At 47.4% G+C, this 27656-nt stretch overlaps 2 protein-coding genes across 2 annotated transcripts in view; one reads left to right on the top strand and one right to left on the bottom strand.

The window, feature by feature from the left end:
- Nucleotides 1–559: 559 nt before the first annotated feature.
- On the bottom strand, nt 560–4779 carry LOC132592330 (uncharacterized protein K02A2.6-like; the record flags this gene model as incomplete). The annotated part of the gene is made up of 1 exon (XM_060276029.1): nt 560–4779. A coding segment is annotated over exon 1 (3723 nt), but the record flags the coding sequence as incomplete, so codon positions are not given.
- A 5639-nt stretch (nt 4780–10418) lies between these two features.
- FANCA (FA complementation group A) overlaps nt 10419–27656 on the top strand; it is a 40405-nt gene continuing 23167 nt past the window's right edge. Inside the window, exons 1-17 of the mRNA XM_035119100.2 lie at nt 10419–10470; nt 11651–11760; nt 12955–13033; nt 13432–13565; nt 14347–14442; nt 15124–15197; nt 15447–15559; nt 17135–17217; nt 17977–18010; nt 19497–19563; nt 20747–20859; nt 22747–22823; nt 23732–23873; nt 24737–24870; nt 25844–25954; nt 26215–26310; nt 26583–26642. Coding sequence (XP_034974991.1) covers nt 10434–10470; nt 11651–11760; nt 12955–13033; nt 13432–13565; nt 14347–14442; nt 15124–15197; nt 15447–15559; nt 17135–17217; nt 17977–18010; nt 19497–19563; nt 20747–20859; nt 22747–22823; nt 23732–23873; nt 24737–24870; nt 25844–25954; nt 26215–26310; nt 26583–26642 — 1560 coding nt within the window. The 5' untranslated portion in view covers nt 10419–10433. The remainder of the gene's footprint in view (nt 10471–11650; nt 11761–12954; nt 13034–13431; nt 13566–14346; nt 14443–15123; nt 15198–15446; nt 15560–17134; nt 17218–17976; nt 18011–19496; nt 19564–20746; nt 20860–22746; nt 22824–23731; nt 23874–24736; nt 24871–25843; nt 25955–26214; nt 26311–26582; nt 26643–27656) is intronic.

Genomic DNA, 27656 nt, shown 5'->3' on the forward strand with positions numbered 1-27656 from the left:
TGTGGATTGACTTTTGCCTGCAGCCTGATTGGCTGCTCCTACAGGCCAATCAGGTAGCAGATTCACTTCTGCCAGCCGCCTGATTGGCTGCTCCAGCAGGCCAATCAGGTTGCGGATTCACTTCCACCTGGCGTTGGATTGGGTAGCTCCCGCTGATTCTGAATCCTATTGTTCTAGGATTCAGCTCAGTACATAACACCCCTCCCCTCTAAGTTCCAGTCCTGCCCGGGAAGTTGCATTCGTAGTCCCCAAGGTCTGCTGGCCGCCTCCGTGTGCGTTGTGGCCTGGGGTGTTCCTTGGTCAGGGGTTCTGGTTCTGGCTCGTGTTCCGAGGCTGCTGGCTGTGCCGGGGCTGTCTGGTCTGGCGCCACTGAACCACTAGGTTGTAGCTCTGGTTCCGGTGTCCTTCCAGCCTCGGGGCGCCCCTCTGTGCCTACTGCTTCTGCTTCCTCTGCCCACCCCTCTCGCTCTACAGGCCTCACTGCCCTGCTGTCCCCTTGGGACCCCTCTGTCCCGCTCTCCTCCCGGGTTCCTCCTGGGAATCGTCGCCGTATCTGGTCGCAGTGGCGGCGCCAACATTGCCCCCCTTCCGTTAGTACCTCGTACGACACGGGACCGGTCACCTTGGTGACTGTGGCGGGTACCCATGCTGGGCCTGCCCCAAAATTCTTTGCATACACTGGGTCCTGGGCCACAAATGTCCGGGGGTTCCTGCCTTTCCCCACCACTACCTCATCCTGAGCTCTGTCGGGGTGAAGTCGGTCCAGTCTAGTTGCAAGGCGCCGGCCCATTAGTAATTCAGCTGGGCTCCGGCCCGTCGTTGTGCTTGGGGTGCTGTGCTGTGCTAGAAGAAATGCGGCAAGGCGGTATTCCCAGTCCCCTTGTGTCATGCGGCGGAGGCTGTCCTTGGTGGTCCGCACCATGCGCTCCGCTTGGCCATTGGTGGCAGGGTGGAATGGTGCTGAGCGGATGTGGCGGATGGCGTTCTGCGCTGTGAAGGTCTGGAACTCCTCTGACGTGAATGCGGTTCCATTGTCCGAGACGAGGGTGTCAGGGAGCCCGTGGGTCGCAAACAGCTTACGTAGTACCCGGATGGCTGCCGCCGTAGAAGTGGATGGTACCAGTGCGACCTCCAGCCATTTGGTGTAGGAATCCACCACTATGAAGAATGTTTTTCCCTGGAAGGGGCCAGCGAAGTCCACGTGCAAGCGTGACCATGGATGTCGGGCGGACTCCCAGGGCTGGACTGGGGCCCTTGGGGGATCCGGGCGGGATTCTTGGCAGGTCTGGCAGTGTTGGACCCAGGCCTCTATCTCTCTGTCAATCCCCGGCCACCACACATAACTCCTGGCAAGGGCCTTCATCCTCACTACCCCTGGGTGTGTCTCGTGTAGGGCTGTGAGGACCCTTTTGCGGAGGGGCTGGGGAACAACAACCCTGCTTCCCCATAACAGGCACCCCTTGTGGGCCGACAGTTCATGTTTGCGGTTTGTGTAGCCAGCGAATTCTGGCCCGGGGCTGCTGCTGGGCCATCCTCGCCACACCCAGTCCAGGACCCGGGAGATGACCCTATCTTTTGTGGAATGGTGCGCAACTTCTTGTGCCTGAATGGGTCGGTCGGGAAGCAGCTCCAGGGTCATAACCTCTTGCGCAGGCGCTGGGTCGGGGCCTGTTTCTGGTAGTGGTAGCCTGCTGAGGGCGTCTGCGTGGCCCATCGCCTTCCCAGGGCGGTGGATTAGTGCATACTGGTAGCCGGCAAGGAAAATTGACCACCTGAGGACACGTGGAGACAACACTTGGGGGGTCTGCTTCTCAGGGGCAAACAGGCCAAGCAACGGCTTGTGGTCAGTCACTATGGTAAAGGGCCGCCCGTACAAGAAATCATGGAATTTTTTTACGCCCTTCACGATTGCCAGACCCTCCTTGTCAATCTGTGAGTAGTTTCGTTCGGCTGCAGCAAGCGTCTGGGAGAAGTATGCCACCGGCACCTCTCTTCCATCCGGGAGTTGGTGTCCCAGGACAGCGCCGATGCCATAGGGAGAGGCGTCGCATGCCAGCACCACTGGCAGCCTCTCGTCGAAGTGTGCTAAGACCGAGTTCGAGACGAGCAAGTCCTTGACTGCCTGGAATGCGGCCCTTTGTCGCTGGCCCCACACCCAAGGGGCCCTTTTATCTAGGAGTCTGTGTAGGGGCTCCGCTACCGCTGCCTTATGGGGAAGGAAGGCATGGTAAAAGTTCAATAGTCCCAAGAATGACTGAAGTTCGGGCTTGCTCTTGGGCGCTGGGGCCTCACAAATGGCCCGTACCTTGTCACCGGTTGGATGGACCCCTTCTGCGTCCACCTTAAATCCCAGAAAGTCCACCTGCGGCACTCCCAGTAAACACTTTTCCCGCTTCACCTTGAGGCCCGCCGTCTGGAAACGGTGCAGGACGGAGGAGCGGAGGCGGTCCTCAAATTCCTCTGGTGTGGGCCCGGCGATCAGTACATCATCGAAGAAGGGGGTGACACCAGGAATCCCTTTAAGGAGAGAGTCCATTAGATTCTGGAATATGCCTGGTGCCACGCTAACGCCAAATTGCAGCCGCTTTACTCTGAATGCCCCTCTGTGCGTCACAATCGTCTGAGCCTCTGCTGTGGCTTCGTCCACAGGCAACTGTTGATACGCTTGGGCCAAGTCCAGTTTGCCAAAGATTTTTGACCCAGCCAGGGTGGCGAGGACATGGCTGACCACTGGCACTGGGTATGCATGGGCCGTGAGAGCCTTGTTTATGGTGCATTTGTAGTCTGCACAGATGCGGACCGAACCGTTAGGCTTGACGGGTGTGACAATTGGAGTTTCCCAGGGGGCGTTGGGCACCGGCTCCAGCACTCCTTGCTCCACGAGCCGGTCCAATTCCTCGTCTATGCGGGGTTTCAGGGCAAACGGGACCCGGCGGGCCTTGTGCCTGATGGGTCGTACAGCGGGGTCTAGCTGTAGGGCAATGGGGGGTCCAGTATATCGTCCCAATGCCCCATCGAAAACCCCTGGAAACTCTTTGCATATGGCGTCCACGTCCACTTGTAAGCTAGTGCGGTTCACCCCGGTAACGGCTAGCCCCAGAGGTCCAAACCATGCCAGTCCCAGTAAGCTAACGTAGGGGCCCTTAACTACCAGCAAGTCCAATTGTTGCTTTCGCCCTCGATATTGCACCCTGAAGGTCCCCACCCCCATAGTAGGGACCTTACGTTTCTGGAAGTCCCGGAGGGTGAATGGGGCCGGCCTTAGTTTGGGACCCCCATTAGGGCACAGTTCCCTTAATGTTCGGGCCGAGATTATGGATAGAGTTGAACCCGTGTCCAGCTCCATGCGGCATGGGGCTCCCTCTATCTGTACCTCTATATAAATTTTCTCTGTGCTGGGATGGGGCAACTGGAATACCTGGTAGTCCGTGATCTCTGTCGAGTTGCCTTGGTGCATGGTGCCATGTGACCTGGGGCTCCTGGGTCGGTCATCTGATGCTTGTCGACGGGTGAGTCGAGCCCGACACACCCGGGCGATGTGTCCCAATTTTCTGCACTGCCTGCACTCTGCATTGCGGAAACGACAGGTCCTCCTCTCGTGGTTCTCCCCGCAGCTTGCACAGTTCCCTCCTTCTCGTCGAGGCTGCTGTGGTGTGTGTGCTGCTTGAGTGCGCCGCTGTACTCGGTGTACTTCCTCCCTGTCAGATTCGGATTCGTCGGTGAGGTCTTCGTGGTAGACCCTCGGTTGGGATGGCGGGGCCGGTCGTGCCTCTTGCGTTGACCTCTCGGCGGCTTCGGTTGCCAGGGCTTCCTCCAGAGCAATCTGGAACGTGAGGTCTTTTTTGGCGTAGAGGCGTCGTTGCAACATCTCGTCCCTCAGGCCACCGACGAGGCGGTCACGAAGCATGTTCTCCAATTCTGAGAAGTTGCATAACCGGGCGGCTTGGCGGAGGGAGGTCACAAACCCAGTTATGGTTTCCCCCGGGGCTTGCCGTTTTGCGTAGAAGGCATTTCGGCAAGCTACCACCGAGGGCTGTGGTGAGAAGTGCTCCTTCAGCCGTTCCATTATTGTTTTGTAAGAGACGGTAGCGACATCTCTAGGTGCAAGGAGAGCCCGGGCGATTTCAAACGTCTCCTCTCCACAGACGCTGAAGAATGTCGCCCTCTTCATGGCATCGTTGGTGACTTCTTTCGCTTGCAGGAGGAAGTTGAAACGGGCGGCGTACCCTTCCCAGTCTCCTGATGCTGGTTTGAATGGCGAGAAGCTGCTGTCGGTTGCCATTCTGGGTTCCTTGGGTCCTGGAGCTGAAGCCTGGATGCACGGTGCGATGCAGCGGTGCAGCAGGTGGCGGTGCTGCGGTGCAGTGCGTGGTGGCGGTCAGCTCAGCAGGATCCCATCCTCGTCGCCAGTGAAATATACTCGGAGTCAAGAGTGAATTTCATGCTCTTTATTCAGCTCATAGTCATCAAGGAGGAGAAGAGAAGACGAATGGCTCTTTTCCCAAAACCATCTGCTTATATACATTATTTACACAATGGGCCTTGCGTGATTGGCTACTTCAGGGCTACACCTGTGGGCCAATTATATTGTGGATTGACTTTTGCCTGCAGCCTGATTGGCTGCTCCTACAGGCCAATCAGGTAGCAGATTCACTTCTGCCAGCCGCCTGATTGGCTGCTCCAGCAGGCCAATCAGGTTGCGGATTCACTTCCACCTGGCGTTGGATTGGGTAGCTCCCGCTGATTCTGAATCCTATTGTTCTAGGATTCAGCTCAGTACATAACAAATCTCCTACACAGAAAATGGGGAAGCAGCATGCAGTTTCCAGTTAGCGTCTCTAGCTCAAGGCTAAACTGAAAACTCTGCAGAATGGGCCCTCTTCTTCAGTCCCCTGCGCCAGCCTGCAAGGGCAGCCTGAAAGTTATGTTGCAGGCATCTCTGACTGGCTTGTGCTTTATATCCTCCTTGCTCTTGCGTAAAAGCTGTAAAAAGGATGCGGTGCAGATGGGAGAACGGCTCAGCAGATTATTTCTTTTTGAAGCTTAGCTGTGGGGCTGTGTGTATCCACATATGTGTTTTTCTAGCATCCTCAGTTACAGATGGCCAAGATACTTAATTTCTCGAGCCATGGGGAAAACAAAAAGTTCATTTTCCTCTTCATTAATGTTTTAATTAAAATAACCCCCAATCTATGCTATTAATGTCAGCATGCATTAACTCAAGAGTTGCTGGCCTTTCATATGCTTCGTGGCCTAATAACCACGTTGACCAAACAGGCTGAGGAAAATTGAAAGTAAAATTAAAAATAGATGTCCTATTGTTAGTGGCACAGAGAGCAAGAAGAAACAGTTGGTGCTTCAGTGGGGACAGCAGTCTAGGGAGCAGATGCTACACAAGTAAGCAGCAAAAGGTAAGTAAAGGTAAAGGGACCCCTGACCATTAGGTCCAGTCGTGACCGACTCTGGGGTTGCGGCGCTCGTCTCGCGTTATTGGCTGAGGGAGCTTCCAGGTAAAGCTTCCAGGTCATGTGGCCAGCATGACAATGCCACTTCTGGCAAACCAGAGCAGCACACGGAAACGCCATTTACCTTCCTGCTTGGAGCGGTACGTAGCTATTTATCTACTTGCACTTTGACGTGCTTTTGAACTGCTAGGTTGGCAGGAGCTGGAACCGAGGAATGGGAGCTCACCCCGTCGCAGGGATTCGAACCGCCGACCTTCTGATCGGCAAGCCCTAGGCTCTGTGGTTTAACCCACAGCGCCACCTGCGTCCCTAAAAGGTAAGTAGCAAGAGCCAAATACCGGTAATTATCCATCACAGAATTGCACAAAAGAAGTTGCTGCGAAAATCAGAGTGGAGCAACCTACTTCATTCCACTTTTCTGGCCTGGCAGATGATCAGGATCCAGTTTATTCAACACCTTCTCTCCTGAGAGATTTAGCTCCAGAAAAAGAAGAGGAAAGCCCACTCTTCTGCACGTTTCTGCCTTTGCCAGAGAGAACCTATGCCCTGCTTCAGGCAGAAACTATTGTATTCCTAATTGTATCTGCATCCTGTTCTTCCTCCCAGGAGCTCAGGGCAACATGCAAAGGGCTTGTATGAAAGGATGAGAGATGTATAACATTATAAATGGTGTGGAGAAATAAGATAAGTTTTTCACCCCCTTTCATAGAAGAACCTGGGAGCATCCAATGCAACTGAATGTTGGAAGATTAAGAATAGACCAAAAAAAGTACTTTTTCACACACACAGTTAAGACTGTGTGATTCCCTCCCACAAGATGTAGTGATGGCCACCAACTTGGATTGCTTTAAAAGATGGTTAAGACAAATTGTCTACAAATGGGTACCTTGCTAGGAATCTGAGGTGAGATAGTAAGAGCTGCTCACCAGTGGAACAGACTCCCATGAGAGGTGGTGGACCCTTCTTCCATGGAGGTTTTTAAGCAGAGGTTGGATGGCCACCTGTCATGGATGATTTAGTTGAGGTTCCTGCACTGCATGGGGTGAAACTAGATGACCCTCAGGGTCCCTTCCAGCTCCACAGTTCTATGATTCTACCCATGTAGCAGAAGTTGTATCCAGTTCCAGTCACCACACAGAGGCAACTTAAGGTCCAAAATAGTTTAATGCTGCAGAAGATCAGGCTTCAGTAATACGGTTCCAGACATCAGTCTATATACATACAGCTTTTAGGCTTTGCAGATACAGATACAGATATATACAAGGAGGAAGTACATTTCTGTTGCTCCAGCAATTCAAGACTCTTGAGACATAATGGATGTAACAGACAGATTCACTGAATGACTAATAAACTGACATGCCTTACTCGCTTGTATAGAAGGCACTGGGCCATTGCCATAGCAACTGGCTGGTTCAAATCCCGTATTCCATCTCCTACACCACAGTGGCACCTGAAATTGAAGACCCTGTCCATTGTTGGAGCAGTGCAAATCCATGACATGGCAAATATAATCTTAGCCAGTCATCAAACTTGTTAGATAGAACCATTCCCGTCTATCTGGAGTGCCTCTGTGCTGTTTGATGTGGCAAGGGCACGTGGCCCCAATCCCCAAAAGCTTGCTTCGCTTTCCTGCAGCGCCCAACACAGCTTGCCTTCTCCTTGCTGCTTCCACCCATTGGGCCACGTGATGAAATTCCTTTCTTGTTCCATCATTATTTGCGGCTGCTAAATATTTGCCAATACTTATCTATTTGCCAATACTTATCATCTCCTCCCAACCATTGACATAATTGCTTTGCCAACCTACACAAAAGTGGGGCATTTTCTTTTATGAGTCAGGTCCAGGGATTCCAGAACTCTCCCTGGAGCAGGGAGGAGAACTAGGGGTGGCACTCCAGGTGTTGTTGGCCTCCAACCCCCATCAACCCCTGCCTGGTTTGTTTCTTTAGCATCACTATGTTCTCTAGGTATATAAGGAGCTTCAACTTCTTCATCTAGCAGTATTATCTACACTGACTGGCAGTGGCTCTCCAGGGTTTCAGACAAGGAACAGTCCCAGCCTTAGCTGCAGATGCTGGGGATTGAACCTGGGACCTTCTGCCTGCAAGACAGATGTTATACCACTTAGAATCATAGAACAGAATTATAGAGTTGGAAGAGACCACAAGGGCCATCCAGTCCAACCCCCTGCCAAGCAGGAAACACCATCAAAGCATTCCTGGCAGATGGCTGTCAAGCCTCTGCTTAAAGACCTTAGCTATGGACCTTCCCCAAACTGCAATGAAATCTTATTTACCTGCAAATGCAGTTGTGTGCATCATCACTTTTTGCCCTTGTCTCTCCTTCCTCTAGCCCAGCCTTCAACTTTAGGTCTCCAGATGTTGTTGGAGTACAACTCCCATCATCCCTAGCTAGCAGGGCCATTGGTCAGGGATGATAGGAGCTGTAGTCCAACATCTGGAGACCCAAGGTTACCTCCTGTGCCACACTGCGGTTGTAAGTTATTGGGGGCAGAAAACAACCTTTTTTTGCTTATCCTCCAAAGCACCATGTACAGCTATAACACCATATAAACAGCTATAAACCCAAGTGAGACAGATTCTTCCTGCAAGAACAAGAACAATGAAGTAAATGGATACCTTTGATTACTAAGTCAAAGTTTACTGTCAAGTTTGTAGTAATAGCATTTTTATTTCGGGGGGGGGAGCGACCAGGTTCTCACCTGTATGACATGGACATGGGCAGTTTCTGATATGTTAGCAGAAAGCACAACAGGTAAGAGTCTCCAGCTCCAATTCTAACCTCACGCACCTAAGAGTAAGTCCCACTGAATTCAACAGGACTCACTTCTGAGTAGACATGGTTAGGTTTGTGCTGCCAGTTAACTTTGCTTCCAGTTTCAGAAAGGAACCCCCACTTCAATCTCGGATGCTGACAGCAATTATTATTTTTAAATATTTTATTTTCTAAATGCACAGCAACAACAAAATAACTGACAGTAATTCTTCATGCCCCTTTGGTCTAATCCAGCGGGGCTCTTCTCTTGTCCTTGTAGCAGACATGTCCCCAGGCTGAGCGAATGGGGTTCTTGATCTTGCATATTCACCCTCTCAAAGCCTTAACAGCAAGGAGCTATTTGATCCATGCACACTTCACGACTGGCCCAAGCCGTAGCAGAATATGTGCTTCTCCTGTCCTTCCCTTGCCAGCTGCAAGGTCATGTTTTGCTCCCCTGGAGGAATAACACTCAGGGGGCAAAGTTGGCATCCCAAGAAATCAAGTTTCCTCCCAGCGCTCCCCGAGGCATGCTTTGACTGGGCCAGGAGATGGCAAAGGATCAAGGCAAATAGGACAAGGGAAGAGTCAGGGAAAGGCAATAAAAGTGTCTCTTGACAGTTCCAATAGAAGCCAGTTTTCTTAATTGGTCTCTTGGAAAGCGAAACTAAGCCTGTGCTTGCTCCTCAGGACACGGTCGCTGGTTTTTTCACTTGTTTGGCCGGTCACCGGCTCCAAATGAATTACAACCGCTTGCAGGACGCGGCACTTGGAATGAGGAACTGTAGCAGGTAATGGGCACTTAGGCCAACCAGAACACATTGCAGATGGGAACCTGGCCAGTCCTGCTGAGAGAAAAACCACAGAAGTTATTCCTGCTAAAGCAGCACACTATGCAGTTAACTACCTTATGGCCTCTTCGGCAAAGTGCCAGAGGCTTCTGCTTTTTCTTTTTTTGATGTGTTGGGGGGAGGGGGTAAAGAAGAAATCAGCTACTGCAGTTTTTGCCAAGCTGCCCCCCCCCAGATGTTTTGAATTACCACTCCCATCAGCCCCAGCCAGCGATGGGAATGGTGGTCCAAAACATCTGGAAAGGGCCAGTTTAGCAAAGGCTGAGCTACTGTAAAGGGACCCTTCTAGGCCAACCAAACTGCAGCAATTGTGTTCTCTTCTCCTGCCTTTAACACATGCTACACATATTTTCTTTTTTAAAAAAGAAAATATATATGCTGCTTGATTCCTAAAAAACCAAAACCCTCCATCACTCAAAACAGTTTACAAAAAAATAAAACATTGAACTTAAAAAAAGTTTAAAACAACTACAGTATTTAAGATGTTAAAATAATAATTAGATTTAGCAATAAGATAAAAATCAGATTAAAACACATATAAACATTCTGCATATCTTGGATAGGCTTGCCTACACAAAATTGCTTTTAGCAGGCACTGAAAACAGTCATGGAACCTGCCTGCCTGATGTCACTAGGCAGGGAGTTCCGGAGTGTAGGTGGTCAATTTGTTACAAAGGGCGAAAGAGTGGTGCCTGCAACAGTGCCAGTTCCGCATACGCTCAAAGGGCTTTCCTTCCACCCCCGTGCATATTATGTACTTCTGAGTGTCCAAGCCCATAAACATTTATAGGGAGTCACCATTCATTAAACTAACACGCACAAGCTGCAGCCTCTCAGGCGAGGCGTGCAAATATTTGCACACACCCCTAATAACGCAGCGGTGGCCGCCCTTTTGATAAATGCAGCTCCAATTCCCAAAGATGCAACAGATCTTTGCAACAGATTCATAGGCAGAACTCTCAGCTAAACCATAACCGAGGTGGGTGGGAAGGGGTGCAATCTTCCACCCATGCCTTCTGCCATCCCAAGGCGTCTGTCTTCTACCCGCCCCGCCCCGCCCCGCCCCTTCCACGGCTTGCTCGGCAATGACAGCGGGACAGGCGCGGCCTATCTCTTCTGTGCCGCCACCACAAAGATGGCGCCTCCTCATACCCTCCCCGACCTTCCTCACCGCCACTCTCAAAATGGCCGCAGCTCTGTTTTAGGAAACGTCAAAGGGCATGCCTCCAGTTCTTCCTCCTATTGGGCAAAGGCGCCCTGCTGGCGGCCAATAGGGGCATAGGGCGCGCTGATTGGTTGCTGCGCGCGCGCGCGCGTTCGGAATGCCGAAGGGAAGGAAGCGATGTCTGCGGGAGAGAGAGCCCTTTCTGCGCTCCTGGGTAGGTCGTAGTAATTGCACTCTGTTTATGCTCAGAAGCTCTCCTTAGAAGGGGTGCAGCTCTTGCCCAGTGTGTATTTTGTACTTTGTATATGCCCAGAAGCTCTCTTTACTAGGGAGGCAGTGTTGAATGAGCCCTGCTCTGTGTGGGAAGAAGTACTTTGTGCATGTTCAGGGGCTCTGTTGACTATTATAGAAGAGGTCCTGTGTTGAGCCTCTGGCACAGAAAGCTGATGTGGGGCTGAACCTGAGAGCAAACTAAAGTTTAAAGTTTGTTATGCCACCCTTCCAACAGCTCAGAGCCTTCTCACAACCACCCTGAGAGGTGTATTAAACTGTAAGGTGAGCACAGGAAGCTGTATCGTTAAAAAAGGTTTGACGGTTTGTTCATGTAGCCCAGTACTGTCTATTCCAAAAATAGGGAATGTGTGGTTCTCCAGATGTTAGTGGGACTACAGCTCCCATCATCCCTGATCATTACATTGATGCTGCATCCTGAGCTCTTTGTGGACATGCCTCCACAGTGATTGCTACTCACCTATGGAATGCCCTCCCCAGGGTTAGTAAGGCTCTCCCTAATAATGTTGGACTCAGGTAGGTAACTGTGTTGGTGTGAAGCAGTCAAAATAAATAAAATTTAAAAATTGTCCAGTAGTACCTTAGAGACCAACTAAGTTTGTTCTGGGTATAAGCTTTCACACACGAAAGCTTATACCCAGAACAAACTTAGTTGGTCTCTAAGGTCCTAATAATGTTGAATAGAGTGCAGGGGAGTGCTGGGAGAGGGAGGCTTGCCCAAAATGGGACTTGGATCCTCAGAAAAGTTAACTTTAAAAAACTTATAGAAGAAAAGTTAACTGTTTCTTCCTTAATCCAGCAGCTTCTACAACACCCATGTTGTTCAGGAGGGCCCCTGGACCTCTCGAGAGGCTTTTCAGAGGGAAAGAGAGAATGGCAAACTTTCCTTCTATGAACTTCCTTCGGTTATCTTAGGATCCCATCCCTCATATTTAAAAGTGGCTACTGTAAATGGAAATATTTCCCCATTCTCCATCAGGATGCACAGAGTTCAACTCAGCTTGAACCAATTACCATACCATACCACCTTAGCAAAATTTAGTGCCATGCCTTCTTGGGCTAAGATTTCTTTGTTTCTCTCAATCCACCCCACCCCCCAAAAGCTGGAAGATCCAAGAAACAGAAATGTGAACGTAAAAATGAACAGAAGCTGAAGGAGGCAGCTCTTCATATTTTGAGTTGCCATCACAATTTGGGTGACCTGTTGCTTGAGGTAAGAAAGTAGTAGTGTTGACTTCTAACAGCTTCCTGGTGCTTGCTTTGCTCCCACTGAAGTTCAGTGTTGTTTTTATGTTCCTGGTTTAAATTTTCCTTCTGGACATGAGTCATCAGGATGCACTTCGGGGGGGGGGGTAAATACAGATGACTAAAAATAAATATCTGGACTTGATTCTCTTTGGAGAGAGAATAGTAAGTCCATGGGGAGCAAAATTGCCTTACAGTGGCAGGCCTAAGCATGCTTACTCAGAAGTAGGTCCCATTGAGCTGAGTAGAGCTTACTGCCTATTTATTGTTTGTATTTTATGAGATGCCTCAGAAAATAAACTGTTTAGGCATTGTACGAGCAATAAAAACAGCAATGAAACAATACAAATGGTTGCATAAAAGCTAGATACAAAAACAAAAAACAGCTCTATAAGATACCTTCTCTAAACTCCGTAGTACAGTAAAAATATAAATTCCCTAGAGCAGGCATCCCCAAACTTTGGCCCTTCAGATGTTTTGGACTACAATTCCCATCTTCCCCGACCACTGGTCCTGTTAGCTAGGGATCATGGGAGTTGTAGGCCAAAACTTCTGGAGGGCCGCAGTTTGGGGATGCCTGCTCTTTCCTAGAGGAAAGTATGTTTAGGATTGCAGCCTTAATTTCTTATGAACAGTTTCTACACTACTACCTGTTAAGTTTCCTTTAATCATAAAATGATTGTCCTTTAAAAAAGAAAATGTGTGGATAGATATCTGAAACCTGCTGAGGCCACTGGGTGTTGTGCCTGCGTTCTGCTTCCTTTGGACATCATCTTATCCTATGAAACGGGAGAAATTATTTTAATAAAGAAATGTGCAGATTTGTTGACTGAGTAAGTCCCCTATCTATGGAATGTTTTCCCTTTCTCTTCACCAACCTGTTTGCCCTCCTGATGCTTTGGACTACAACTCCCATCAGCCCGGGCCAGCATTGGCTAGAGCTGATGGGAGTTGTAGTCCAAGGCACCTGGAGGGCAACAGGTGAGTAAAGGTTTCCTTCTTCCATTTCAGAGAATTTTGGCATTTCCTTCTGGACTCTAAAATGTTTGCTGTGCAAGTATGCCCAAGCATTTTGAGGTTGCATCTGGAACAGGCTAGGTTATATTTGATAACATAAGTAATAAACAAGATGAACATGTCTCTCTCTCTGTTATTTTTACAGGTGGGAAGTTCAGAGTGGAACAAGCAGCTACTTTCCTTTAGTCCAGCCAATGAAGCTTCCGTTCCAGAACAATTTGTGGGTGGGTGCAAGCGATGATCTGTTTTTGCTAGAGGGAACTGCTGAAAATCAAGTTCATCTATTCAGAAAGATAAAAATATTCAGATCAACATTCTGTCTAGTCTGGTACTATCAACAGCAACTGGGAACAACAACTTGCCAAGTTTTGGGACAATGACCCTTCCTAACCTTGCAGCCTGAGCCTTTTTTTAGCTAGAAATGCTGAAAAATTATCCTGGGCACTTTTTAAGAACAAGTTGTGTTTTCTCCCTTGAAATATATCCCCTCCCACTTTCTGTTTTGGGTGTTATTGTTAAGGTGCAGGTGCAAGAGTGGATAGGGTTATGTTGCACAGTCTGTCCTTGCTAACCCTGTTTCCCCTTCTCTTTTCACACTTCCATCTCCGATATTGCATTCTAGTCTCAGCCTTGCAGGATCAGGCCTTCATGTTGGGTGTGCCAGTGGAAATCCTGTCAGCCAGAATAGCTGCTAGAAACATTGAGAAGATCTCTGCTGAGTCTGGTCAAGCTGTGATGCTGAATGCGGAGCAGAGAGTAAGCAGGAAGGAATTCCATTTCTGGGCATGGCAAGAGTGGGAGAAAAGTGCACACCCCTTCTTGCTGCTGTTGTCTCTAAGTAAACCGTAAATGTTTTTTAGAGGAACTAAAGGCTGAGGCTGGTAACCTATTTCCTCACACAGAATGCCAGCTCAATCTGCCAACAGGAATCCTGTTGGGTCTGCCAACAGGAATTCTGGCATTCATTTGGTTTACCGGCAGTTCCTCTGTGATATGAAAGTGAAATATTTTTCAGCTCATGCTGCATTTGCTGTGGTCCTGTCCAGATGTTTTGAACTACAACTCCCATCAGCCTCAGCATCTTACATCTATGCTGCCTGGGGCTGATGCGAACTGTAGTTTAAAACATCTGGAGGGTATCATGTTGGGGGCAGCTTGGCAACTTCCTTCTGAGGTTTCTGTGACCTACTGATGTCTGATTGGCCTCTGGGAATTACAATAGGTGGGCTCTCCCTGCAGTTCACATGGGATTTCTGACCCCTCCCCAAAATTGAGAAATAGCTCAGCTCATATCTAAGACATTTCAAATTCACTGAAACCCCCATGAGCCCCCCTTCACTGCTTTCCTGGTACGCAGACCTCTTATAGTCCATTTACTTAATCGCCCCCAAATCCCATTCCCCTTCACTTTACCTGTCTGGTACAAGCAGCTGCAAGGAGAGGGGAAGGAGGGAGATAAAGAGTCTGCACCCTTGAAAGCTGCTGGCTACTTATTATCATTTTTTAAGTTTAACAGCACTCTTTTCTTCAATTACAGAAAAAGTTGTCATGCTTGCTTCGGTCTCTGAAGGATTTGTTAATGCACAATGCTTTCTGCCGTTTGCGGTTTGCTCAAGAAACCTGGAAGTTGCAAGTAAGAATGCTTTAGAAATATGGGGCGTTGAGAGAGGAATGCTGCATACCAGGGATGGGGAACCTTCTGGACATTAGTGGGACTCCAACTTCCATCAGCCCCAGCCGGTGGTCAGGAGTGATGGGAGCTGTAGCCCCACCACATCTGGGAGGGCCACAGATCCCCCACTCCATCTATAGACACACGTGCTGGAAACACATTCCCCATATAGCTTCACTCCTCTTTGATGCCTTAATGCTGACAAGCCCCTTTAAATTGTTGGGGAGAAATGCAGGATTCCTCTTCTGATGCCAGCAAACAATTTAAGTAGCAAACCTAAGAGCGCAGGCCTCTTAATAAACTCTTAGCATTCTAGTACTTAAATAACACTTGGCCCTTGCCAGCTATCCTATTGCCTCTGAGGTATGCTCTGGCTTTCTAATATAAAGCTGTATTTATTTTTATTTATTCATGCAAAGTATTTATATACGGCTCTCTCACAAAATGTCAGGGCAATGTCTTCATAGCTTGCCACAGCTGAGGCAGCAAATGGGTTGTGCTTGGATGTGGGCCTCCAGCAACCACGTGGGCCACACTAATCAGCTGTTGAGCCTTAGCCAAGTGGCTGAGTTATTTGGTTGTGGGTGCTTGGCCATACCTCTTTGCAGGTCCTGAACTTCATGGTAGCGTTATTTCCCCCAGAGCCCACTCATTCTGGAAGTTGCATGGCGGTTACACAGAGAGAGCATTGTCAGCCTGGAAGAGCTGCTGGAGAAGTAAGTAGAGGCTGCCAAGACTCGCTAGGATTTCGGGCTTGACATGAAATACGGTCAGCTCTTTGGCCTCCTCATCTGTGGCAGCTTGTATTTTACACTCATAAGATAAAGGCGCATTTGACAAGGCTGCACATAGAGCGCTAAGCAAGATTTGCAGCTTTAGGGGGTGTGTGGGGACTTGTGGGTCATGGAAACAGTCCCTAGAAAAAGAAAATATTGGGAACTGCAGTTGGTGGTGTCTCTTTTCAGTAATCCAGATGCTCTTGCGTTGGAGGAGTGGTTGTGCAATTGTCTCTGTCGTCTTTGCCACCAAACACAAGATCTTTCCTTGGACACAGAGACCCTGGAGTCCATGCTTACAGGCAAGCTCTGACTTTGAACACAGTTGGTATGGGGCAGTCGGTGGGGCGGGGGGTTGTTAGATGTTGGCTCCTGTGGGGACTAGAAGCAGGTTCCTTTGTGTCTGAAGGGAGCGGCCATTGCACATTGGTAAGCCTAGGAATCCTTCTGAGGGCTGGATGATGCCAGTCCATCTCTGCCTTCTGTGGGGTGTTCTAGGCCAGGGTTGGGGTGGCTTGTGGCCCTCGAAATGTTGAATTCCAGCTCTCATCAGCCCCAGGAACATGGCCAGTAGTTGGGAGTTGTACTCCACCAACATCTGGATGGAGAAAAGTTACCCATCTCCATTTTTTATTTTCATTCCTTCCCTGCATAGTCCTTTAATTGCTTGGGAATCAAACAGAACCTTCCCTAGTTCAGCTGGTCTTTGACCCAGAATATCCTGATAGTTTCCAGGTTCTTAGGGAATGTCACTCTTCTTGCCTTAAGACGCCTTTCCCAACTTAATCTCCTTCTAGCGAACACCTATGTAACATACAGCACTTGCTTAATTCCCAGTCAGAATTGGTGATGGGTTCTGCTAATGTCATTGTAAAGCCAGACATCAATCCCTTGCTTGGGAGAAATGTCTGCCCAGCAACCTGGCAGCATACTTGTTGCAATAATGGCAGCAAAGAGCCAGCACACATTTTTAGGGAATGTCAAAGTGAAAATTGCATTTCTAAAAAACAATTTTTTTAGATACTAAGAGATACAGAGTAGCAACACTAAGACAATTCAGGGTCTGATGATTCTCCTCATTAACAATTTAATTTCTTCTTCAGTGATTAAACTAATAAACCAAAGGTAAAGGGACCCCTGACCATTAGGTCCAGTCATGACCGACTCTGGGGTTGCGGCGCTCATTTCGCGTTATTGGCCGAGGGAGCCGGCGTACAGCTTCCAGATCATGTGGCCAGCATGACAAAGCCGCTTCTGGCGAACTAGAGCAGCGCACAGAAGCACCGTTTACCTTCCCGCTTGGAGCGGAACCTATTTATCTACTTGCACTTTGACGTACTTTCGAACTGCTAGGTTGGCAGGAGCAGGGACCGAACGATGGGAGCTCACCCCGTCGCGGGCAGTCGAACCTCCGACCCTCTGATTGGCAAGCCCTAGGCTCTGTGGTTTAACCCACAGCGCCACCCGGGTCCAAAGGTGAACCCTATTCTGTACAGAAGGGATTTCCAGACACCATTTGTTGCCTTCAGCCTTCCTTTGTTCCCTCCTAACTCCCCTTTATTTATTTATTCATTCATTCATTCATTCATTGGATTTATATACCACCTTTCTGCCGAGGCACTTAATGTGGTTTACAATTTAAGCACTAAAACAAATGCATTTTGTGAAATGAAGAGAGAGTCCTCTCATGCCAACTGGGAACTGATGGTATATGTGCTCCCTGGCCTGAGCTCCCTTGCTTTTGCCTTCCTTCAGGGCATGCAGGCCTTCAGCAGCCCTCTGGGAAGATGGGCAAGGAGCTGCCCTTTTAGATTATCTTCCTTTCCTTTTTGGTATGCTGCGAGTATGCTGACAGTGCCTTTGCTCTTAATTTGTAGACTTTGTGACTGTGCTCCTTCATAACGGATTTCAGAAAACGTTTGAGTTGGGAAAGAAGCTGCAGTTGCAGAAAATCTCCAAAGTAAGGACAATGCATAATCACTAAATGTTGTGGTTCTTAATAAAATGTTTTTTGGCGCACCAGTGAGATGAATGAAACTAGAGTCTCTGCAACAAGAGCTTAGTTCTCCCTTCATCTTCAGGTAAGACTGGGACACACCCCTATCTGAATTTCTGGAGATAGGTTGCCAATCAATGTAAACAGTCCTGAGCTGGATGGATCACTGCTCTGATTGGTACATATGAGGCAGCTTCCTGTGTTGCTAGCTTGCAGCCCATAGACAAGGCAAGTCAGCAGTCCTAGCGCTCAACAGTGAATTTGTGGACCTTGGGAGTTTTTCTGAAAGCTCATGCAAGCTTCAGGATGCAAGACGATGCTCTCCCAGAGTCACTGTCTTCTATTCAAAAGCCTGCATTTGCTTCCTCATCCTTGTTTCTTTTCCCCATAGAGGTGGAAAGGAGAGGAAGTCAGTTTTGGCAATTCCTCTGCCTCTGCCCCCATGTCTTCCCAAGGGGGTTCCCCAAACTTCTCAAGTAGTGTTAGGGAAAGGAGGAGGGCCTATGGGGGAAATGACCTCATCCCCTGTTCTACTGACTGATGCCTTCCATCATGGAAGGGGGCAGCACTGCATTGAAGCCTGTGCACTTGATTGATTGACAAATGTATTTCTCTTTATGTTTGAAATAGGCAGAGCATCTTAGAGTCTGTTATGTGAACATACCTGATGAAAAGCTAATAATTATATTATATTTTTGTGTTGTTTTTTAAAATAAAAAACAGGTCTGCTGTGCTGTACTTGAGAGAATGCTGACATGTAAGTGGTGCCCGTGGAAGTAAATTGCATTGGGATCTAAATTATAATTACACCTCAGTAGAGATACTTCTCCCTATTCTGACGGCTGGAGGTGTTGTTGACATGTTGGAAGGTGCTGTGTATGTAATTAGCTTTTCCAGATACCACTGCATTCATAGAGAGCTGGGGATTGCTAATAAAAACGAGCTGTAATGTGAAAGAGGAGTAGCTGGAATGATCTCATGTTTTGACTGATGCCTCATAGTTGGCACTAATTCTTTTCTAAATGAGCATTTATTATCTGCTGGAGTTTGAGAATGAACCGCAAGTCGTCATGTTGCACATCTCTGAATTGTAGTGACACTCCTAGGGGCCGCATCCAGTGTTCTCTGCCCCCTGGGACCAGGGTTTAATGTGCTTGTGGATGGGGGTGAATTCCAATGTCCCGCAACAGGGTAATCCAGTGTAGCATTTGTGCTGGCGGAAACTCGTTGCACAATCTATTGTGCAATGACGTTACCAGCAACCTGCTTACGCATTCTCTTGTGCAACAATGTTCTGCTGGTATGAAACGTTTGGCTACCTGAGCAGGTATACCACTAAGCGAGTTTTAAGTTAGCGACCACACTGCATCTGTTATTTGTTGCCATGTGGTTCAGCTGTTTCTTTGCACGGCAACAGGAAGGTAGGAAAACCTGTAAATCTTTGGGTTCCAAGTCACCTGGTGCTTTTGTTTGTTCTGATTGCCTTTCCCCACCTGCTCATGTGCAGCTCATGTTCATTTTAGAGGTGCTTGGCACAACAAATCTTCCTGCCCTAGTTTCTTCTGGAGTATAAACATTTTTTAAAATTTAAATAATCTTTAAATTCAAACCAAACATACATACAAAACATACAAATAAAACATACAAATAAAAAACTCACACACATACATAAATAAAATCAATTAATACAAAAACCAACAAATGAATATATATATAACCGCTATCTCTTGAAACCTATCAAATCATATCATATACTACCTATTTTTAGCATTTCTTGACATAATTTACACAAATCAAACAAATCAAATAATACACTTTCTTATAACAACATATAACCAACCATCACTCCTCTCCCTTGAATAGACTTCCACTTCTCATCTCAATTAGATTCTCATACATCAATACTGCATCCCATTTTCTCTTCATATTTTACTGTACACTTTATTTCTTCATTAAACTCCTATTCTGGAGTATAAACATTAGAGCAACCTTTCAGAGCTAGATCTGTGCACATCAAACCTCTTAGAGTGGTTCAAGGTCAGGGTTAATTGTTAAGAAGTCTTTGCCTCTTAAGAAATTGTTCATAATAGCTTCAAACGTGAGAAGAATTGTTCCTTTCTACCACTCTCCTAATGAGGTCATGTCCTTAAATGTGTGCATCCCAAACGGCTTCTTCCACATTGTGGGTGGTCCTTTCCAGCTGTGTTTCCCACTGAGGCTACTTTGTTTTTGTTTCTCTTTAGGGGTGCTCGATGCTGCGGCTGAAAAAAAGCAGGAAGAGGCCTCCACACTGAAGGCAGTGAAGCGCTGGTAAGGGGCCATGCCCCACTCTAGAGGTCTTGCAAAGAACAGCGGGTTATGCATGACAATGAGAGTGGTGAAATGTTCAGGGGGAGCACTTCTTTACTATGGTCCAGCAGTCCCAGCCAGCATGGCGAGTGGTCGGGGATGATGGGTTTTGTACTCCAACAATATCTGGAAGGCCAGATGTCCACCACCCCCTAGGTTTCATGGAATGTGGCCTGCATTTTCACTTCCCTTCTCACCCTAAAGATACACGGGTCATTTGTGTTGTGTGATAACTTCCCTAAGAATAGAACCTCAGTGTCCAGCAGCTGTTCTCTGTAGACTCCATAGATGGTCCACTGTTTTGGTGCAGTGTCCCAGTGCTTATGTTCTTTATCTGTCAGTCCTGGCCAATGTGCAACTTGCAAAGGAAATCCTAGGCATTGTTTTTAAAGTCCACAGATCATTGAAGCAGTTGTGACTGGTGACGTTTTAACCTTGAGCTTCCTATGCCAGCATTACTCTCCAGGCTGCAAACTGCAGGTGTCACCTGCTTTCTCTCCTTATCATACACTCCAACTCCCGGATTGAAAAATCCAGGATCAGCGGCGGCGCGGCACCGGAAGTCGCTTCTACGCAGCAGCACGGCGCTGGAAGTTGCTTCTACGCATGTCCAGATATGCATAGAAGTGACTTCCGGTGCCGGGCTGCCTGTGTCTGCATGTCTGGGCACCAGAAATCGCAGACAGTCAGAAGCCGGGACATGGCCACCGGCAGGAGCTTTACGGGATATTTACGGGATATAATCAATTCGGGATAACAGTGGGAAATGGTAACAAAATACGGGGGTTTCCCGCAAAAAACGGAAGACTTGGCAGCTATGCTCCTTATCTGCTTATTTATAGCACCCAATTAGTTCAGTTCCTGGAAGTTGGTATGTTTAAACCTTTTCCTGATCATCTGCATTCCTTCCGAGTTCCTTCCCCAACCCCCATTCTTTGCTTTTGTGCAACAGGGTTTGTGTGTATGTGGTGGGGGAATCTAGTGTATTTTTTCTGCATATGTTAAAATAGATAAATATTTACATTCATTTTGACAGCCCTCCTAGTGAATGTCTTTATACTGAGAAAATTGGAGCCATTATCAGCAATTCACGTCTGATGAATCATTGTTCGTGAGCACTGAGAGGTTCCCTTTCCATTTCCAGGCTCTGCGTATTTGGCATGACGGCATCCCAAGGCACAGTCCCTCTGGAGTCTCTGCATCAGTTCTTTAGTCACACCTTGACCCAGGTTCTTACTTACAACGCTCAGCTAACAGGTGGGGCTTCCTATCAAGGGAACTGGGAAACAGACCTTTAGAGAAGATGGGTTTGGCAGTGTGCCCCAGTTAGCACTGAGTGTGAATTTAAAACAAAGCTTTTATAAATGGATGTTTAGATGCACAGATTATGCCAGATTTCTCCATGAGTTAATGGAAGTTGTGTTGGCATTGTAATTTTGTCTGTGTGGACATAATTCTCATTTGTTACAAATGCCGCAAACTTATGGAATACTGGAAGTTAATGTTGACCAGTGTACAATATATGACTGGTTACATATTATGTATGTTGGGAGTAATTATTAAATGATGTAATGAGAATATGTATTGCTGGTTTTAGAATGATTTTAGTTTAGTTTTAAAAGCTAGGACTCCAGGAATGAATGAGGACTTAATCATACTGGGCATAACTCTTCATATACCTGATGAGGAATCATAGAATAGAATCATAGAGTTGGAAGAGACCACAAGGGCCATCCAGTCCAACCCCCTGCCAAGCAGGAAACCCCATCAAAGCATTCCTGACAGATGGCTGTCAAGCCTCTGCTTAAAGACCTCCAAAGAAGGAGACTCCACCACACTCCTTGGCAGCAAATTCCACTGTCGAACAGCTCTTACTGTCAGGAAGTTCTTCCTAATGTCTAGGTGGAATCTTCTTTCTTGTAGTTTGAATCCATTGCTCCGTGTCCGCTTCTCTGGAGCAGCAGAAAACAACCTTTCTCCCTCCTCTATATGGCATCCTTTAATATATTTGAACATGGCTATCATATCACCCCTTAATCTTCTCTTCTCCAGGCTAAACATGCCCAGCTCCCTAAGCCGTTCCTCATAAGGAGCTGGGTGGTGATTTCAGGAGGGTCTGCTTTTCCTTCCTGCCATGCAACCAGCAACTCCTGAAGAGCCCCCACCCTTTGACCCAGGCCCTGCCACTGTCTCTAAGATGCCTCCCCTGTTTGATGTGGCCTTCAGACACAGGCTTAAGGCAGGGGTGGTCATGCAGCTCCTTGCCTAAGTTCATGTGGCCCTCAGCTTGGTTTCAAAACCCCTCTGCCCAAGCTCATTGAGCAGGGGAAGGAAGAGAGAGTGAAAAGGAAGGCTGGCTCCCTCCACTTTGGGCTCTGACCCCACCCACTGCCAGCTTTCATCCCCTGACAAATTGTCCTGAAGGCAGTGTAGCCCTCAGAGGAGGAGAGGTCCAGGCCAGAAAACATGAATCCAGGGGCACGTGGGAGAAGTCGGGACTCCGGTGGAAGTTGGAAAAAGAACAGCTTAGGCTTAAATGTTCTTACTCCTGCTCCTTAGTCTTTAAAATTTGTATTTCAGACTTCTTCTTTTTAAAAAACCTCTTTCCAGCTAAATAAGCTTACAACCAACTGGCTGACAAAAGCAAAATACCCATTGTTCTCATGCTAACAATTACTTTTCACATACTGTAAATGTTACAGTATGTTACAGCCTCCAGTAGAATCAGCCAGGGAGGTTGTCACCATTTACCTCTTCTGGAAGATGGTAGAATTCCAGGAGTCACCTGCATGCTTACTAAGCCACAAGTCTGCCCTCGGAGCATCATGCGGATAACTTGCTTTTCACTCATCCTATGCCATGTATTTCCTGAAAGGCAACCCTGCATTGCCCCATGGAAATGCAAACACCCCCATCACTGTGGTCTTGCAGCTTCTCACTCAGCAATGCAGTGAGCAGCGTGTGCAAGAGAACAAGTGAAACAGGCCCTGGGCTTAATGGTTTTAGGAGTTGCTAGAAACAATTGACCTATTTTGTGAGACATAAGGAAGGGAAGCCTTTGATATTTTGTTATCCTTCGGCAGAATTCCTCTTACTGGTTTGTAAAGTTAGATTCCCCCCCCCCTTTGTCTTCTCTGAACACAGCTTTCGAAGCCATCCATCTACAGAGAGACTGGACCTTTGCAAGAACCAGCTCAGTGCTCACCATGCTGTACCGCAAAGTATGTCTCTTCCTTGCAGGATCTGACCAGGAACAGCTCACATTAGCACAACCCTTGTTTATTATTATTTCCTTAAGCTCGTGCAGCTTACTGGAATTGTACCTCTTGGTACAGTCCCTGTAACATGATATGTGCTGCGTCTGGGCTTTTCAGAAGTAGCAGGCTTCAATTATAGCAAAATAGGAGCCTGCTCTCTTTCACAGAACAAAAAAAAATAAAGGCCAATAGCTTTGTAAGCTGAGGCCAGGAAACCAAACAATGCATTGGGAAAATGTTGTTTGTGCCATGAGGCTTGCAAAACATAATAGGGATATCAAAAAGGGATGTGCAAGCAAGGAGAAGTATCCAGGGTGTTCGTCTGTGTTTGTTTGCTTGCTTGCTTGCTTGCTTGGAAGGAAGGGAAGCCATTTGGCTTTGCCTTAGAGGATTCATCTCTCCAGGGCAAAAATCTTGGATAAGAGTTCTTTTCTCAGTTCTGCTTATATATAGACACTTCCATGTGTTTTCCTCTCCTGCTGAATAGCATCATGGGCAGCTAGTTTTGAAGGTCCTGCCTGACTCACCATCTCCCCTGTTGAATTCTGGGAGAGGTAGAGTGACAGTCTGAGAACCAGGCGGTTGGTTGGGCAGGGAAGTCTGGATCCAGTGGCTCTTCAGGGGCACTGGTAGTATAGAGATCTATTGGTGGAAGTGGGAGTTCCTGCTTCCCCTGCTCCTCTGGGTTGGGTTTCAGGTCTGGAATATAGGAAGCTGCCTTAGGATGAGCCAGACCATTATTCCACTTCATTTAATACTGTCTAACACTGATCAGCAGTGTGATGGTCAGGAGTGAACTAGGAGTGTGTTCTTGGGTGCTCTGCCCCGGCTTCCTTCGATTCCAAAAGGATTTCCTCTTCCTTCCCTCCTAGCTGTTTGTGGTGTTCAAAGCAGAGGAGCTGACCCAACATTTGCAGCTGGTCTTGGAGACAAGCGAAGTGAATTGGCACCATGTCCTTTCCTGTGTGTCTACATTGTTAGTCTGTCATCCTCAAGCGCAACACTTGATTAAAGGTATGTTTGGAGAAGATGTCTGAGCTGCTGCTGGTATTCCAAGCGCGGAACCAACAGACACGACAGGAAAATGGCTGGTGTGATCCAATGCTCACAACGGCTTGTTCGGTGTTTTACGTTGAGACTGCTTAAACTGCTTTTAATTGCTGCTTAAACTGCTACCTTGGAGGGGGCATATGCTCATATGTTTGCAGTACTGTGCCAGGTCCCATTCTGCAGAGAACGGCTTCTTCCATTACCTTTTGGAAGGCTGGAGTGCATGCTCAGGTATGAGCATTAATATATAGAGATTTAAATGTGGTTGTATAATGTTGGAGCTTTAAAACCCTTTAAGTGGTTATGAGGTCAGTATGTATTAGCTTACTTTTAAAGAAAACATACATATCCGGCTCTTCTTCTGAAAACCGATCCAAAGCTAAAGTTTGTCAGCAGTAAAAAAAATCAAATCAAATCAAATCAAAATGCTCAGTGAAGATTTAAACTAAAAAGCAACAATGCTGTAGCAGTGGTTGCAATAGGAATCTGCAAGAAGAAGAAGAAAAGGGCGTCCCCATATTGTAGTAGCAGTAGCAGAAGGGAGACCTGAAGCTCATTGGGTTGCTTTGGGCCAGTGGGAAAGAGTAGCACATTTGCTACTGTGGCCTGTGAACTGAGACAACAGGGTTGTCTGTTATTGTCTACAGCAATTTCCTTGATATATATATATATATATATATATATATATATATATATATATATATATATAAGAGTATTCAATGTATTGTTTGATCTTTGAACAGAGGGTTGCTTTTTTGTTTTTTATTAGCATCCAGGTTTCCCCATAGGTATGTAATATTTTGGAGAACTTGCTTTGCTTCTTCTAGACCTCCTGGACCGCCTGTTGAGAAAAGCTTTTGAGGACTATGATCTGGAAAACATGATCACCACATTCATAATAGTCCGCCAGGCAGCCCTGGAGGGCCCTGCGTTATTCATGTCTTATGCAGAATGGTTTAAGGTAAGAGCAGATGGAAGACGCTTCCCCAAGAAACTTGTTATGCCAGACGCAAGGACGGTGTGTGTGTGTGTGTGTGTGTGTGTGTGTGTGTGTGTGTGTGTGTGTGTGTCTTGAAGGGTATCTAAGCTTCTACAGGAGTGAGCTACTGTACCAGAAACCAGGATTTGAAGGTGCTTTGCATTTGGCTGGGATGGGTCTGAAATCAAAATGGAGCAAGGCTGCATTAGCACAGCAGGAATTTGGCATTGCTGTTCAACCCACACCTTCATTTATCCAAATGGCAAAGGGAATGTGGAACAGAAAACTCAAAACGTAAAAACATTATAAATTAAACTCGGAGTGAAAAGTGGCTGGACCAGCACTGCATAGAAGAATCCCAAGAGTGCTGGGACGACGACACCCTGTGGCCCTACAGAAGATGTTGGGCTCTAACTCTTCTTGGACCAGCAACATCTGGTGGGCCACAGGTTTGCACCCCCCTGCTATAGCGGATTGCAAGTTTCCTACAATGGCCCTCCAGATTATTTTTAAGCCCACTAACAGGACATAAGAGCATAAGCCCTCTCCTGCTCTCTCCCCATCCAGCTGGAGAAGGGCCATAGCTCAGTGGTAAAGTATCTGCCTTGTAAGCAGAAGGTCCCAGGTTCAATTCCAATTCCCAGCATCTCCAGGTTAGGGCTGGGAGAGACTCCCACCTGAAATCCTGGAGAGCCGCTGCCAGTCAGTGTAGACAATACTGAGCAAGATGGACCAGCAGTATGACTTGGTATAAGGCAGTTTCCTAGGTGGTGTGCAGTAGCTCTAGTCCTGCAGGTAACACAGTCATTGATACCTTTTCCGCCATGCATTTGCCTTTTCTCCTTTTAAAGCTGTCTAAGTTGGTGACCTTCACTACATCTTGCAGAAATGAATTCCCTAGTCTCAGTGATGTGCACAGTTTAATAGTCTTTTGTGTGTTGCTGTCGCTTTCCAGGCTGCCTTTGGGAGCACCAGCGGCTTCCACAGTAGCAGTAAGAAGGCATTAGTCTTCCTCTTCAAGTTCCTGTCAGAGCTGGTGCCCTTAGAAGCCCCTCAATACCTGAAGGTGAGAAATAGACAGGATCTTGCCACCTATTTTTAGATTTTAACTGCTGCTTATACTTCTAGGAAGTGTAAAGGGCTCTATGCTTTTTTGGTTGTGTTCGTTTGCATACAAAAAATGCAGCATGTGGTGTAATTGTGTACAATAAATCTTGCACCTGTTCTCTGTAGCCCATACCTTGGAAGGGAATGTGCAAAACTGCTAGGGGCATCCAATGGGCGTGACGACTGTTAGCCTAACCTTGATTTGAACTGTGTCTCTAGGTCCACATCATGCACCCGCCTTTTGTACCCATCAAATACCGCCCCTTTCTTCTGGAATACATCACTCTAGCCAAAACCCGGTTGGCTGATTTCAAGGTCGGTGAAGGGCTTCTTCCATTTCTGGGGCTCAGCCTCTCAAAGAGGGAGGTGCAGGGGCTCAGTCAGCTACCTGGAATCTTCCTCCTCTCCTGCAGATGTGCAGGGGATGCTGGCAGCATTTGTGCAGGGTAGGAAAGGCAAGACAACCATGGAGCTGTCGGAAACTAGTTCTAGGGATGAGTCTTGTTTTGCACTACCTGTAAGCCCCCCCTGCCCTTTTCCATTACCATGCCTTCAGTTGTGCTCCTTTTTCTTTCAATGCTTTCCAGGTAGCAATAGAAGACATGGGTCTCTATGAGGATTTGTCTTCTGTCAAGGAAGCTGTGCAGGTACACAAGAACCACCTGAACTGACCCCATAAGTATAATTTCTATGGCTTGCTGCTGTGGTAACTTCTCTCAAGTGCAGACCTGCCTTTAATAATTGGCTACATGGGGAGAACAATAACAATATGACTTTACAATGTTTCTTAAGCCTTACAACTGCTACCAGGATCATGGAGAACCAACGTGAGGGCGGGCAGATGTTGCTGGACTACAACTCCCATCATCCTCCCTGGCTATTGGCCATGCTGGCTGGGACTGGTGGTAGTTGGAATTGGGTAGCATATGAAAGGCACCACATTGGTTGCTTCTCTACTGCAACACTAGCACTGCAACCTGCATGCTGGACTTGGGGGTGGAGAGGGGAGTAAAAAGGCTCTGTTGAAGGGTGAAGTGGGCATGTATTGATTTGGAGAATTTCTGTTCCACCCTTCCACTATTTTAAAAGCTGATACTCAGAGTGGCTTACCTCAAGTTCTATTATCATTTCATTTATATTATTGCTTGGTTGCTCTGTAACCCTGCACTTCCGCAGGTTCTCGGGGCAGTTAAAATTGCAATTTAGATAAAAATAAAAGCAAAAACATTAGAGCTCCGTAATATAAAAGGGGCTCATCTTCCAGCGTCATAACTTTTAGGAGTTTTCTTGGCAGGGATACTGGAGTGGCTTGCCAGTTCCTTCTCCAGGTGGATCACGTTTAGTCAAAACTCTCCACTATGACCTGTCCATCTTGGGTGGCCCTGCATGGCATAGCTCATAGCTTCTCTGAGTTATTCAAGCCCCTTCGCCACGACAAGGCATTGATCCATGAAGGGGATCACCCAATATGATGCTACACCCAAGGTGCTACACCCAATATGCCAGCAAGTTTGGAAAACTCAGCAATGGCCAGAGAATTGGAGAAGATCAGTCTACATCCCAATTCCAAAGAAGGGTAGTGCCAAAGAATGCTCCAACTACCGCACAATTGCGCTCATTTCACACGCTAGCAAGGTTATGCTTAAAATTCTACAAGGCAG

The sequence above is a fragment of the Zootoca vivipara genome, chromosome 6 (genome assembly GCF_963506605.1).
Source record: "Zootoca vivipara chromosome 6, rZooViv1.1, whole genome shotgun sequence".
NCBI classification, from domain to species: Eukaryota; Metazoa; Chordata; class Lepidosauria; order Squamata; family Lacertidae; genus Zootoca; species Zootoca vivipara.